Here is a 14,668-nt window from a genome sequence, read left to right as displayed (position 1 = left end):
GGGATGAAAATAGAGGAAGAGGGAGGGTCAGTTTTTCCATCCCTTTATAACAATGGAGGGATGATCTCTGCTTATCCTCTAATCACATTCCTCCTTCTTTCCTCCCCTCGATCCTCTCTGTTATCTCTCGCTCCGTGCAACCCCTCTATTTTCTCATCTGGAGAGAGAAAGGGTAGCCTTTTCCTCTTGCCGGCCTCCCCTTTTTTTGTCGCCTCTCCATCTGTTTGTCCTTCCAGTCCTCCCTCTATCCCTCTCTTTTCCCCAGAGAGGGGATTCTGCTGTTTGGAGCTGATTTTTTTCCTCTTTTTTTCTCTCTTTTGCTCCCCATTTCCTCCTCTTTTTTTCTCTGTGCTGAATCCTTTCCTCTCTTTTGGACAGTTGAAAACACCAAAACTTGATGTGAGAGAGTAGGCCTTTCAGATATCTTCACACATGCATACTGGGACTGCTGCAACAGAAAACAATAGGTCTATGTTAGGATGAATGTAAATGTCCTGTACATAAAGATTTGAGATGTTATCAGTCAATTAATTCACAACCTACCCATAATGCAACTTGTTACTAATGTTTTGGAGACTACAGCATTGTAAAAAGCATCATTTTGCATTTTTACCTACATATTTTGCAGCAATGGACGGCTTTGGTACAACTTGCTGCGCTGCAAACAAGTTAATTTAATGAAGAAAAAACAGGATTAGCCACAGTTGATGATAGATGAGTTCATCTACATTGCAAGTAACAGATACCTCAACAGATTGCTGTGGTCGTTATTGAGCTAAACGACTGCATTGCTTTGAGAATTGCTCAGCTAACAAACCAAACATGACTTAACTGATTTATAGGTGGTCAACACAGGTTATGAGGAGTTTATGCACTTTTTATAATAACCAACATCACCACCTGGAGGTACTGCTTTGCAACTGCAACCCTTCAAATCCCTCAATTCTTCCTAGTAGCCAATATGAGAAAACCACATAAATACTACCACTACATTGGTGCATACATTTACGTTAATCGTGGTATCATAGTGTAGTTATGGCTATTCATTTAAATTGAATTGAGAGCCTTTATTGTCATTGTATGACAGCATACAGTGAGTTTACTAAGATTGCTACTCTGGGTTGGTGCATAGAAGACAAAAAGACGGGGCACTGGTGGCCTAGTGGTCTAAGCGCCCCACATACAGAGGCTATGGTCCTCCTCGCAGAGGTCGCCGGCTCGACTCCTGGCCACGACCATTTGCTGCATGTTTTTCCCGTCTCTCTACTCCCCACGTTTCCTATCTTTCTTCAGCTGTCCTATCATAAAGGCAAAAATACGGTGGCCCTGAAGTGCAAATCACAACGGCAATTCAGAAAACACTACGGCAAATCAGAAAAATTCAGAAAACACTACGACATTAACCAAACCGGAAGAAGTAGGTACCCTCGGGGGTACGCTTCAGTACCATGGGTGCCAGAGCCTTCAGCTGCTCAGCACCCAGACTCTGGAACTCCCTCCCCCCACACCTAAGACAGTCGGACTCCATAACATCATTCAAATCCCAACTCAAAACTCACCTGTTCAAACTGGCATATTCACTCTAACTGGACTGCACTTCACTAGTTTTTATTTTTTATTCATTACTTTTTGTTTGTTTGTTTGTTTTTATGATGTTTTAATGATGAATGTTTTTATTATCTGTAAGGTGACCTTGGGTGATCTGAAAGGTGCCCAAAATAAAATGTATTATTATTATTATTATTATTATTATTATTATTATTATTATTATGACTCGTCGCTGGTCTATCCTTTGACCTGGAAGGACATGGATTACATGTTTTCCAAATATGAGTGCCGCCAGCGACAACGTGCATGCTGCTATTACAGTATTTCTCAATTGCTTAAACACATTTCTTGACATCCACCACACTTTTCTCAACACTACAAGCACAAAGCCCAATTTTCAAACTACACTCACTAAACCACTGACACCATTCACCTACTTCTTCCGGTTTGGTTAATGTCGTAGTGTTTTCTGAATTGCCGTAGTGTTTTCTGATTTGTCTTTGTGATTTGCACTTCAGGGCCACCGTACAAAAAAGCCCCAAAACATAACTTTAATACAGACACACTTGCATATAATATGAAACATTCGCACAGATAAGCACATTAAAAAAAAAAAAGTAACTCATCCTAATACAATTCAATAAAGACAACATCCCACCCAGTATATAAATGTATAACAAGGTAAAATGCCAGAGTGAAGGTGCTGTAGTGTTGCTGTGTTGAAAGACGTAGTTAGCGTGTTGGGTGAGAGCATAATATGGCTGTTCATTTTGCAACTTGATTGAAGGTGACAACCTGTTCATGACTCTGGTTGCCTGGATTTTCAGTGACCTCCAGCGCCTGTCTCTGAGGGCAGAGGCTCAAACAGGTTGTGTCCAGGGTGGTAGCGGTCTTTGCCAGTGTTTGTAGCTCCATAGAGGTAGAGGGTGTTTTCAATGTCTTGGATTAAGGGAAGAGAACAGACAGTGATTCGGTTGTGCAATGATGATGAGCTTTTTTTTTTTTATCAGCTGCTGAGCAACAAGCATACCTGTGAGACATTGAGTCGGGACAATCTCTCTTGTGGAGAAGTTGAAGGTCACTAGCAGCTTTTGATGAAGAGATTTTCTGATACGTTGGTTCCCAGGAATTCGCACAGTCTCCACTCATGAGAGGGAGGGGTCCTGTTCTGCAATTCCTGAAATCTAAAGTGACTTCTTTGGGTGTTAATGGAGTATGTTGTGTGGATGGGTTTACAGTCATGAGTGTGAAGTGACTAAAGTACTGAATACAGTATTTTTTCCCTTTATTGTTAATGCTGTGTAAGTGATTGTAACTTTGATTTTTGCAGGTTAAACCAATTTATGGTCAAGTTACCGACTCTAAAAATGTAATCCAACTTTAACAAAGAATACAGCACTCTCATTGGCTTAAATTAAAATCATTTATTAACAAAACATTATTTGTGCAAAATGCAAATTACAGATATACATACACATTACTGTATTTCACAATAAAACATTGTAAAAGAAAGGCCAATACTTACTTAAGAGCAAGATATAAACAACGTTAGAAAGAGGTAAATCATCCGTAGATTTATAAGCTGAAGGTTATTTTCATTTCTCAGATATTTAAACTTTGTAAATACCTCGTACCTCAGGAGTGTGTTCATATGTGACTGTGTCTGTGTGCTTGTTTTGTACCTGAATTAGCTTGTGTTGCAAACAAGAAAGTGTCCTCACTTTATTTAAGAGTGTCAACAGACAGTACACGTGTACATGTATGTGTGATGTGTAGTATAAGTGTATGAGTGTCCCAGTCCTGAGTGTCTTTGTCTTTGATCTGCCTTCATTGTGTGTTAAACAGTGTGTCAGTTTCTCAGTGCATCTAAAGGTCCTGTGTGTGAGTGTGTGAGGGCGAGGAGTGCCTGTCCACCAACATCTCAGTGTGCTTTAGATACTGGGCCGTCCGTTTCATCACAGACTCCTTCCGGATCGGATCTGGGTCTCCTGGACAGACAGATGGACACATGGCAGAAGGATAAAGATGATTATTTATATCATTTACATACTGTTTATGAATAGCATAACTTTCCCTAATAAAAGAAAGACTAAGTCAAAACTCTTCTCCACCTTCTGCCCATGAGAAGATTTTAAGGGAAACTTTAACAAAGAGGAATATTTCAGGTTAACATAATGATACACATTTCATTAATCTATGTAGCAGCTGGGATTGTTAGCATCTTAAATCAATGACAATGGTGTAATGCATCTGTTATCTGGAAATGCTTACTAAAGAATAACAGTTTTTGAGAGTCCATTCAAACTGATAGTAGCCCAGAATTTATATTTTCATGATTTTGATTGTTAGAGCTTGGGGTATTTTGTGTTATAAGATATCTGAGTGCATATGTTTGAAAGGGAAAAGCTTTCTGGCAGCGGTGGGATTCGAACCCACGCCTCCGAAGAGACTGGAGCCTTAATCCAGCGCCTTAGACCGCTCGGCCACGCTACCACTTATCCTACTTACAATCACTCTCTGAGTTCTCCATGTTTATTTACGGACCACAGATGACCTTTTGGACTATCACATATTTGCAAAGTAAAAAATGACTTACTGAGGTTATTCTTCCTTTCTTTTCAAATTAAAAATAACTTTACTTTTTCTCACGGTCCATCACTCTTGTCCACATTCACTGTATATTCAATTGAAATTAGGTAATTTGATTGCATCAGGACAGAGTGCAGACCACTTATGAATGCATGAATTATCTAATTTGCTGTAATGTTAACTGAGTTGTGATGATTATAAGTATTTCACACAGCTGAGCCACAAAAAGAGGACAAAGTTCAGTCTGATAGACTGGGTGGATCAATACTGGGACACCACTTCTAACATATGTACTGTCTCTTTTAGTGATCATTTTGCCTTAATAACTACATACACATAAGATCAAGTAACCTTTGGGACGATTTTTAGATCCTTTGTTGTTGGTTTGAAAACATTGGCCCTAGAAAGCCTCAATGATAGTTTCATATCAGTATTTAAACCTAGAGAAGCCCGTGGCCTGTGCCATCTGGATATGACATGACCCGCATTACTGAGAGTCTTAACATGACTGACATACATATCTTTAACCGATGACTAACATGTTCTCTCCAGAAATATTCCTTGTCCTACACTTGTAAAGAAGCCCCACAGTAAGCACATAAGAACTGGAAAACTATTCTGGCAGCGGTGGGATTCAAACCCACGCCCCCGAAGAGACTGGAGCCTTAATCCAGCGCCTTAGACCGCTCGGCCACGCTACCCATACCAACAATGTAAAAAAGGATGGATAAGGAAAGTGACCTAATGAATCATCCATTGGTGACACACCAGATTTAAGGCTCTGCAACACACACTTTATCTCTGCTAAAGCAGGACAGTAAATACTGGGACCAAATTGCAGTGTGGCTTTTCCATGAGGTCACATGCTGACATGCCATGCATGCTCGGTTTTGCAGTGTCCACCTCCCTGCAAGTGTCCATCAGCTGTGTGCAACATAGTTCTGAGTGTAGTAGTGAGTGAGAAGCGTATCAGTACGTGGTGCAGATATAACAAGTCATTATAGTTAAATGCACAGTATAATTTGTGCTGATAGACCGTCTATTTTGCACATGGAGCTTGTCTTTTGCAATGAGCTCACGGTCTGTCACTATAGCAACAAAGCTAGCTCTAGTTCATAGAGTGATGGTCATGTCAGAGTCGATTCAGGTAAAATGACTGAGTGTTTTAGTTTCAGGACTGTGAGTAACAAAAAGGAAAGAACACACACACTTGTTATTTTTAACGTTCTTGAAGACTGCAGGCCGTGTTAGTCTTAAGTAGCTGAATACTTTCTGAAATGCTCCTAAATCCATCTCCTTCTTCCTCTACCCTTACCCATCTTTCTCATCCCTTCACTATCCTCTCACCTTGTACTCCAGTGATCAGTATATCCACTGCCGTCCTGTATGCAAGAATAGCAGAGCTGAATTCTCCTTTCTGCTCCCTCTCCATAGCAGAGGTGAGCTCCGTGGCAGCTTGGTTCAAGTAGGCCACGTCTCCTCCATCCAGGCTGGCTGGCGGCAGTGAGAACAACTCAGAGTAGTCGCAGGAGGAATTGGATTCACCTGAAAGAGAGAGGAAAAGAGCAAGACGGAGGGATTCCCAAGTGAGTAATTTCTGATCTTCACAAAGTGCGTTTGCAGAAGAATTTACTTGTTAGCGGTGGAATTCAAACAAACGCAGACTGGAGCGTCAAGGTTCACACAGCAAGTCTCAACATTACATTACACCTGCCACACAGAACTGCATGAACCATCATTACGCTCACAATTTTTCACTGATATAAATGTTGAAACTAATAAAAGCTAGATGTGTTATTGCTGATATTATGTCATAGTTCTCACAGTCTGTTTTGGCTTAAGCTCAAATTGCGTACAAAAATAAGGGAGGCAGTCCCCCTTGGATTTTTGGCATGTGCTGCTCACACAAGCAGAGCAATGCTTCTAACAGATGCCAGAATGAAAGGCAAGAGGTTCTGCAACCAACACTAAGACTAACTGCTTAGACAGACAGTGATAAGTGCATCATTAAATGAATCATGCCTTGAAGATGTGTTTCACCTGTGATTAACTTGATGTTTAGGATCATGCTCACGTTTGAGATGACTTTATTGCAAACAAGACAGAATCCAGTATACAGAACACAGCTAATCTCAGGTTTTGAGAGTTTGAGGTGAGTTCCTCTGTTGATTTAATCTGGAGCAAAGCTGAAAATACAGCTTAGCAACAGTGGTATTTGAACTCACTCCCATGGAGAGTATGGAGCACTAATCTGACATCTTAGACCCCTCAGCTGCATTACCATGGCACGCAGCCAATTTCTGCTGCATACTAGGTCAACGCACCTGCTAGTGTGTTTAGTTTACTGAGTTCAATGCATTAATAAAATATACAGTATTTAGTTGAGACATGTTCTCTGTTTTTAATTCCATCAGGCTTGTAAATATAATATATCATCTATCACATTAATCCCACGGCCCCTTCAAACTTTCTCTTCTTACAATTGTTATAAGTTCCTATTGACTCCAGGACTTAATCATTGACCAGCTCTGGGGAATGATATCAGTTGGAGGGAACGTTTTATAGCTTTATTATTTTCTCACACTTATGTTGCATCGGGTCATGTCAAATGTAAGCCTTCACTTAAACCCTGAAATCCAACATAAATCCTTCTTCAGGCATATTTTCACAAACTGGAAAAATATCAATTCAAGAAGGAGAAGTCCTAACAGATAACCTTAATATTTATTTTAGATCAGATTTGGACCCATACTTTGGAAGGATAGCATTTAAATTACCATTAATTATGAGAAACTTAAAGATTTCATTATTACAGTAAAAAAGAATCCTGCCTCTTTTTTTGGTGGCAGCTAAATTTGAACAGTATTTGAACAGTATTTGAGGCCAAGACTAATTTACCTACATGGACAATAAAGTGTTGTGTGTCGTGTCATGTCGTGTCGTTTTGTGGAGTGTCATGTCGTGTAGTGTCGTGTCACATGGTGTCATGTTGTGTCGTATGGTGTCATGCCGTGTTGTTTCTTGGAGTGTCATGTCGTGTCGAATCGGGTTGTATCGTGTCGTTTCGTGTAGTTTTTTCGTATCATATCGTGTCCTGTCCTGTCGTGCAGTTTTGTGTAGTGTCATATTGTGTTGTATCCTGTCATTTAGTGTAGTTATTTGTCGTATCGTATCCTGTCACGCCATTTTGTGTCTTGTGATGTAGTATTGTGTCGTGTCGTGTCATCTCATTTCATGTCGTATCATGTTGTGTAGTGTAGTATCGGGTTTTATCCTGTCATATCGTATCGTATGGTTAGGTTTCGTGTCTTGTCATGTAATGTCGTGTCGTTGTATCCAGAGTGAGATTTTGGCAGCGGGGGGTGGGGTGCAGACAGGCCTCATCTTCTTACCGCCCAATGCATGAGACTTGAGAGCTCTGGTATCATTGTACCGCACTGTAAAAGGCCAGGCTTTAAATAGACAAACTTCTGACACACTTAGTCAAATTATATTGTTTATATGTATCAGTTGACATTAATTTTCACCTTGTTTATGGCAGGGGTCAAAGACAGCCAAGTCATTATCAGATAGTGCAGGTGGACCTTCCTCTTTCGGGGATGGGAGCTGCTCCTCTGCCCCAGAGTCAAACAGGGAATCAAATTCTTCTTGGGACTCTTGTGATTGATGGTTCCTCGCTGGGGATGGAAATGGGGATGGAACTGCAGGCACAAACATGGAGTAAAATGTAAAAGTGAAGAATAACACTGAGTAAACTCATCTTTCATATTCTGTGTCACACCTATGTCATCCAGCTCTGTATCCACAAGTTCCTCTTGCTTGGGCTCTTCTTCTCTCGGGGAGCCTCCCATCTCACTGTAAGCCTCAGCTGCTACCTCAGGCTCTCCCACTTCTAATCCAACGTTGTTGCCCAGGTCTTGGGGTAAGGTCGGAGCCTCCCTCCCTTCCTCCTCCTCAGCAGGTTCACAGTCTGAGGCCCTCCGCTTGGGAAGGGGGATGAGAGGTGGAGGCAGGGGCCCCTCGGAAGACATGGTGGTGTGATCCAGAGGCCTGGTGACTTCACCGCCCTGAGAGAAGGTAGAAAAACAAGAGTAGAGGACAAAGGGAAGAAATAAAAGTAGCGCAGTGATATTATGAGAAAAATATGAACATGAGTGTGCCTTACTCTGAAGAAGTCCTTGAGCTGTGGACTGTTGTAGAGTGCAGGTATGCGAGTAGTAAACAAGAGCATGGCCTCTGTGGCTTTCCTCCTCTCCTCAATCACAGCTTCATCAAACCTTCCTGAAACAAACACAGACAATATCATAACTAATAGAACAGAAAAGAGACTAAATTGGTTATGTTTCAGGTCTGTCTCCTAGCATTTAATTCAACCTGTTGCTGCCTTTGTAGAGATGAGTTTGTAACCGCTTTTAAAACGTAAGAGACTGAGAGGAAATGTCATAAGAGAGATCCTCTTTCAAAATGACCCAGTGACAGGCTGATTGCATAAAGAAAGCTACATAAACAACAATGAGAGCTGTTACGATCTGACATTGTCAAACTATCTGTAGAGTACTGTGGGTGTTTTTTCTTGACTGTATCTTGCAAATACTTCTTTAAGCACTTTGTGGCTTTGTGAGCGGTCCGCTTTACCGAAGACTTGTGCGCGGGGGAAAGGCGGAAACTCCTCCTCTTTTCTGAACAGGTTCTTGTGTGTGTAAGCCAACTCCCCATGGAGCTTCTTCAGCTCTGAGAACCTCCTCCACACAACCACTTCCTTTACATCTTCGGGATGACGCTTGGACACAAACTACACATCAAATAGGAGAAAAGACTTCATTATTGAAATGTATGTGAAACAGTAAGAGTTGGATCATCATTTTAACTCACTTTCAAAAAAGAAACAGCCTGATGAATTAGTGGATAGTGTTAGGTTAATACAGTTTGACAGGATAGATGAAAAAGCAGCAGCTCAATAACAACCAATACAATGTTTTAAGCAATTTTCACAGATCATGAGAGTTGTCTGTAAACATGTTTGGTTATAAACATGAAGGGCAGGATGATGAAGGCTCAGGACTATGAAGATATTATCCTCATGGGTTTTGCATGCATGCCACTCCAGACCACGAGATAATGTTTTTGTCACGGGGTGCTGGAGTTCAAGAACAGGATCACAAGTTCTCCCTGCTTCACTTGAGTTCTCATTATGCACCACTACATCACATAAAAGACCCATTGTGTGTTTATGTGTCTGTCAAAGCCAGCTGCAGGGCGTTTGTGTATTTATAAGAACGGACATAGTACTGAGTCAAATTAGCAAAACTACTTTGACTGATCTTGCTGGTATAGGAGTCCAAGGCTACTTTATAATAAACAGAAATATAATGTACTTTAACGAGGGTAAAATAGATTAGCAGAGAGTTTATAATCATAACATCATAGGTTTTAATGCTGCATTGGAAAGATAAAGACTGAACACCAACCCTTGCTGTCACTTTGTACTCGGTGTGTCCCTTCTCGTGGGTACGTGGGTCGGTAACGCTGAAAAAGCGGTAATATTCATCTTTGGGTTTTCGTGACATATCTGTTCTTGGTCACAACACAGCAACCGCGTGTTTCGGCGGTGCAAGACAGAGATGTCAAAGCTTTATTAGCTCTGTTGTGATTTCCCTCCCCTCCACTCACTTCCTGGTTAGTGACGTTTACAAATGCGTGATTACGTATGGAGCACGTCGAGTTTTGACGTTAAAATGTTGCGTCGAGTCAACTTTATCCGGAGCTCTAGGAAATAGATAACCCTGTTGTACGGCTGTGACTTTATCAGATTTTTAGAGGCAGCAGATGTGAAGCATTACAGGTATCTGTTTATATGGGTTCGCTGGTTCCTGGAAAAACACCTCAAAAAGGTGAAGGGCAGGTGAGAAAAGTGCAGGACGAAAAACGGACCCAAGGTGTAAGGTGGGGTAAGGTGAATTACTTGAACAAGGACATACTTAATTATGTACATACTTAATTTACTACATACTTGTTTAAAGCTGCTGTTGGTAGGAATGGCGTAAAAAAAAATTTACTTTTTTCTGCTGGGTTTGGAGAAAAGGTCATAATGCCCATCTGTAAGTGGAGTAATTTGAGACTATTGCAAAATATCTGTGTTTTCCAATGCTTTTGTATCAAGCCATGTTATTATTCCCCTCATTCCCATTATGACAGACCAATCATAGCTAATCTCCAGTTCTCTGTCCTGATTGGTTATGAGTCCAGTACCATCATGACTGCACACGCCGATCTGTGTTGGGGGGCTAAGAGGAAATCTGGTTGTGAAGGATAGTGTTGACATTCCAAGTCCCTCTCTCTGAAAAGATGTTTACTCAGTGACTACCAACAGCAGCTTTAAGTACATACAGATTGAAAGGTAGCAGGCCCATACTGGTACATACTTAAACATGTACAATAATGATTCAGTACAAACTTGAACACAGAGATACTTGTGATACTCATACTCATACTGTGCTTTTGAAGAACACTATTCAAATGGTGGAACTAAAATCCCTACAAAAGTAAGTTCATTCAAGCCGCTAAGTGGTATTGAGGATAGGCCTGCTACCTTTCAATTTGATGGTTCTGGGTTCAATTCCCTCAATGTGTTGCAAATGTGAGATGGAAATGAAACTCTTCCCCCAATATGTGCGTGAGCTGTGCTTTTAAACTGCTACACAAAAGATTGTGACATGAAAAGACCCAAAGAGGAAAGCACTGCAAAGTTGCCCTGTGGTGTTGTGCACACTGTGCGGACAGTCGATGGGAGATGGAAATGAAACTCTTTCCTCACACTGGATTTTGAAATGTGCTTTTGAAGTACAATATCCAAATGGTGGAATGTTAAACTTCCAGAAGAGGCCCTGTGGTGTTGAGACTATGCAACATGTTGTGTTTTTTTAAATATTGTTGTGTTTTCTGAAATGTTGTTCTGTTTGGCCCTTCTTGGTACCATGATCAGCAATAACTTGTTTTTCTTAATGATTCACAAAAAAGTGTCTTATGTTTTATAAAATGTGCTATCATATGTATAGGTCTTCTGTACCAGTTTATTTTATAGCTGTAGGGACTACTGAAATACAGCAGAGGGCAGTAAAGGTTCATGTTATTTGCACAGCACAGTCAACTGACATGGAAAGGGGACACTACTGTCAACACAAATGACTGTAGCTTATATTTAAACGACTTTTTTTAGTTGAAAACTTCCTGATATAAATAATGTACATCTGAATTCAAATTTAAAAAAATAAGAAAACATATTTGTCTGCCTTTCTCTGTCAGAGGTGCTAAAATTAGAGAAGAACATGAAGTTCTAAGCCTATTTAGACAATGCAACAAAGAGCGCAGCAGCAAACACTAACGGGAATACTGAGGAAGTTCCAGCTGTGTATTCATATCAGGTAACAATGCTTTCCAGCTCATTCCCCAAAATGTTAAATTTTAGCTGTTCTCTATGAAATGATCATATAATGTTAAGAGAAATGTATCCTTTATAGTTTGATGTATCTACTTTGTTTTCTTTTAGGCTTACGCTGAAATAACAGGTTTCTATCAGACAGTCAAAACTTTCAGAAGGCCTTGAGACAGTGTTGATTATATTCTTGAGAAGGCTCAAAGGTCAGTGTGTTACTCTTCAGAGGTGCTGCTTTCCTTTCTGGTAATTACCTGTTAAATCGAAGGGAAAATGTGCTGCCTACACAAATGAGGTAAATGTTTAATTTAAGGCGAACAGTTTGGCTTTGAATCAGAATCAGAATCAGAATCAGAATCAGCTTTATTCGCCAAGTATGCTTGAACACACAAGGAATTTGACTTTGGTAAACTGTGCTCTCTTTGTACAAGGCATAAGAATAGGAATAAGAATAAGAACTACAATAAAAAAAAAAAATGAAAAAAAAAAAAAAAAAAAAGCTTGCAAATCACTAGCAGGTTCAGTGACAGATGCAAGCCAGACAGGTTAAAGAAAATGCTGTTGAGTATTTACCACATATATATTCTTTCACAGGTAAATGCTTTTACTTATGAACAGCATATGTATTGTGTAGGTAGGAACACAGATCCATACACAACACGAGATTATGATTAAAATAGCAGAGGATGGTTTCGATCCATCGACCTCTGGGTTATGGGCCCAGCACGCTTCCGCTGCGCCACTCTGCTCACTTCTTTCCCGCAGCCAGTGACCACACTTCGTGTGCGCTGAGCTGTTTGTAATTCTACCCACAGAAAGGAGTCGTCTTACATAACAGCTATTGTTTCCTGCTCAGAGAAAGGGGTGTCGGTAGGAGGAGCAAAGGGAGCTGAGAGGAGAGAACGTGGTTGTGAAAAGAACAGAACGACAGGATGGACATTAATGTGAGCTGGTTGAGAGGGATGTGAAATGCATGGTGGTTTTTGCTATGATGAGCTTATATCAATAATGAACCTCACTGTAAACTGTTTTCTAAAGGGTTTACTATATAATATCTGTAAGATGTGTTGCTGAAGAACAAATGTCTTTGTTTTCTCTCTTAAATAGTTTTTTCACTATATCTCTGGTTTGCATAAGCTATTGTGCTAATGTGAAGTAGTAATTAGTGTCTGCTTTGTTCATACTAGCTCTCCATTCATGCAGGCAAAGACTCAGAGAGAGAGGCCTTACTGACTGAACAGTCTGCCCTTTGTTTGTGGGGGGAAAACAGGTCACACATTCTCATGTAAAGAAAAACAAGAACAAAGACACACAAAAACACAACTTAATGCATCACATAATGGGAAAATTAAGATCAGAACGAGTTAAAGATATAAAATCAGCAAGGTGTGTATGTTTGAATTCAGATGTCACTACTGAAGAAAACAGTTTAATGACCACCTATAATAAAGCAGAGATAGCAGTAAGAACATAATGCCATAAAATTACACAATATGGCAAAGTTCTTTTGAAGTACGCCCACTATTACTTCACGTGTTCACAGAAAACTTTCTCTCTGTGAATTATTGCCAAGATATCAGCAGAAAGTTATCATTGGATTAGCCCTTTTTTCTAACCTTTCCCCTTCTACATGAATCCAGAAAAACATACTGAACATAACGTATGGACTTCCTTTTTCAGGAGAAAAGAAGCAGTTCAAAAGCTGGTCAAATCAATAGAAGTGCACATAAACATGATGTTTGATGGATAAAATGAAAGCAGTGTTTCCCTGAACTGCAGGGCCGGCCCTTTGCAGCGAACCTGAAACAATGAGATAAAAGCATAAGACCTCAGCCAAACTGGTCTGAACTGGTCCAGGTCTGCTCTGCTCTGCTGTTTCTTTTAGTTTTTTTTCAAAGCTCACGCTGTCTGGCAAAATAAACTCTGAGAGGGATCAGACAAGGATTTATAGTGAGGCCCTGTGTGTGCATTCATGTGTGTTTCTCCCTCCAGCCCTGCATACACTTATTACAAGACAATAAAGGGAACAGGAGGTATCACTAGAAGCTGAACCTTTCTGGGTTTTAGAGGAAGAATGTACTACAGCAATTATTTAGGTAAATTCTTTTAACAGTAAAAGCATGTCTGTTAACTTATGAAATGTAACTGAGTGTGTGTACTTTCAAGACACAGTTTCAGAGTTAGGAAGATCTATTTGTTGCTGTAGACTCTTACAGACTGCCATTTCAAGGTGGTATATATACGCCCCTGTTACTCCTCGTCTGCAATGTGTAACACAGAGAGGCAAAGTTGTTCCTCCTCTGACCCTCCCTCTGAGATAGTGACAGAGGCGTCATGGGGGGAAGACGTTGGCAATGTGTTTCCTTGGAGCTTGCAGCGTGAACCAGGGCTGTGTATACGGTATGTGCATGTCTGAGTGTGTGTGTTTGTGGCACTCCTGCTGTGTGTCTACAAGCCAGGCTTCTTGTGTGTCCACGATGCTGTAATGCAATATGAAATCACACACTGGGGCACCAATGTTACGCCATGGCAGGGTTCAGTGTGTAAGTATAGTAAGGCATAGTGATGATATAAATCTGCTCCAGTGCTGTTGCTGAATTGCAAAGTGTGTGCTCCAGAAAAGCTTGTGTGTGGAACTTCCCATTTGTGTCGCTTTTGGTGCCCCCTGTGGACAAAGTGTACCTCTTATCTCCTTGCTGGTTTTGTCCTGTACATTCGTAAGACACGCCAAGTCACATGGGACGACAACCATACTGAAGACCCTTGGGGGGCTAATATTTTTTTAGCTCTGTCCATCAGTCGATCTTGAACTGAAGAAGCATTTCTGAGGGGAGGTGAAACGTCTTCAAGAAATTCAACCAAGTCCTGTAATCTGATCAAGCTTCCAATTATAATGACCTGGATGACTGAGAACCTTCACAGACATATTAAAAATAACTATTCAGCAATAGTCAGTCTTGTTGCTGACAGTCTGGTTTGCTTTTGTAGGTCATATAGAGACATCAGTACATATCAGGTCTTCACCATAGACTGTATAAATAATTGACCTAGCCAATCGTCAGCTGGAGCCGTATTGAAAATTCTGAACTCAACCGAACT

At 40.6% G+C, this 14,668-nt stretch overlaps 1 protein-coding gene and 2 non-coding genes across 3 annotated transcripts; all 3 read right to left on the bottom strand.

Moving 5' to 3' along the window:
- Positions 1 to 2,957: 2,957 nt before the first annotated feature.
- snx15 (sorting nexin 15) lies at positions 2,958 to 9,833 on the bottom strand. Its single transcript, XM_034677178.1, has 7 exons — positions 9,606 to 9,833; positions 8,773 to 8,929; positions 8,303 to 8,418; positions 7,919 to 8,204; positions 7,665 to 7,838; positions 5,485 to 5,682; positions 2,958 to 3,536 (listed from the first exon to the last, which is right to left on the bottom strand). The coding sequence occupies exons 1-7, from the start codon at positions 9,702 to 9,704 to the stop codon at positions 3,415 to 3,417; spliced, it is 1,152 nt and encodes a 383-aa protein (XP_034533069.1). The 5' UTR covers positions 9,705 to 9,833; the 3' UTR covers positions 2,958 to 3,414.
- trnal-aag lies at positions 3,960 to 4,041 on the bottom strand. The gene has a single exon. It is a non-coding gene; the product is annotated as a tRNA-Leu (tRNA).
- On the bottom strand, positions 4,757 to 4,838 carry trnal-aag. Its single transcript has one exon. It is a non-coding gene; the product is annotated as a tRNA-Leu (tRNA).
- Positions 9,834 to 14,668: the final 4,835 nt, after the last annotated feature.

This window comes from Notolabrus celidotus, chromosome 23 (assembly GCF_009762535.1).
Source record: "Notolabrus celidotus isolate fNotCel1 chromosome 23, fNotCel1.pri, whole genome shotgun sequence".
NCBI lineage: Eukaryota > Metazoa > Chordata > Actinopteri > Labriformes > Labridae > Notolabrus > Notolabrus celidotus.
Note: the sequence above shows the minus strand (reverse complement) of the source record. Positions and strands in the feature narration are given on the sequence as shown.

Coding starts and splice junctions, on each gene's coding strand:
- snx15 (XM_034677178.1), bottom strand. CDS start 9,704: ATGTCACGAAAACCCAAAGATGAATATTACCGCTTTTTCAGCGTTACC. Junction 5,683..7,664: donor TGACCCCTGCCATAAACAAG/GTGAAAATTAAT, acceptor TCTCTCTTTCAG/GTGAATCCAATTCCTCCTGC. Junction 3,537..5,484: donor ACTGATCACTGGAGTACAAG/GTGAGAGGATAG, acceptor CTGTCTGTCCAG/GAGACCCAGATCCGATCCGG.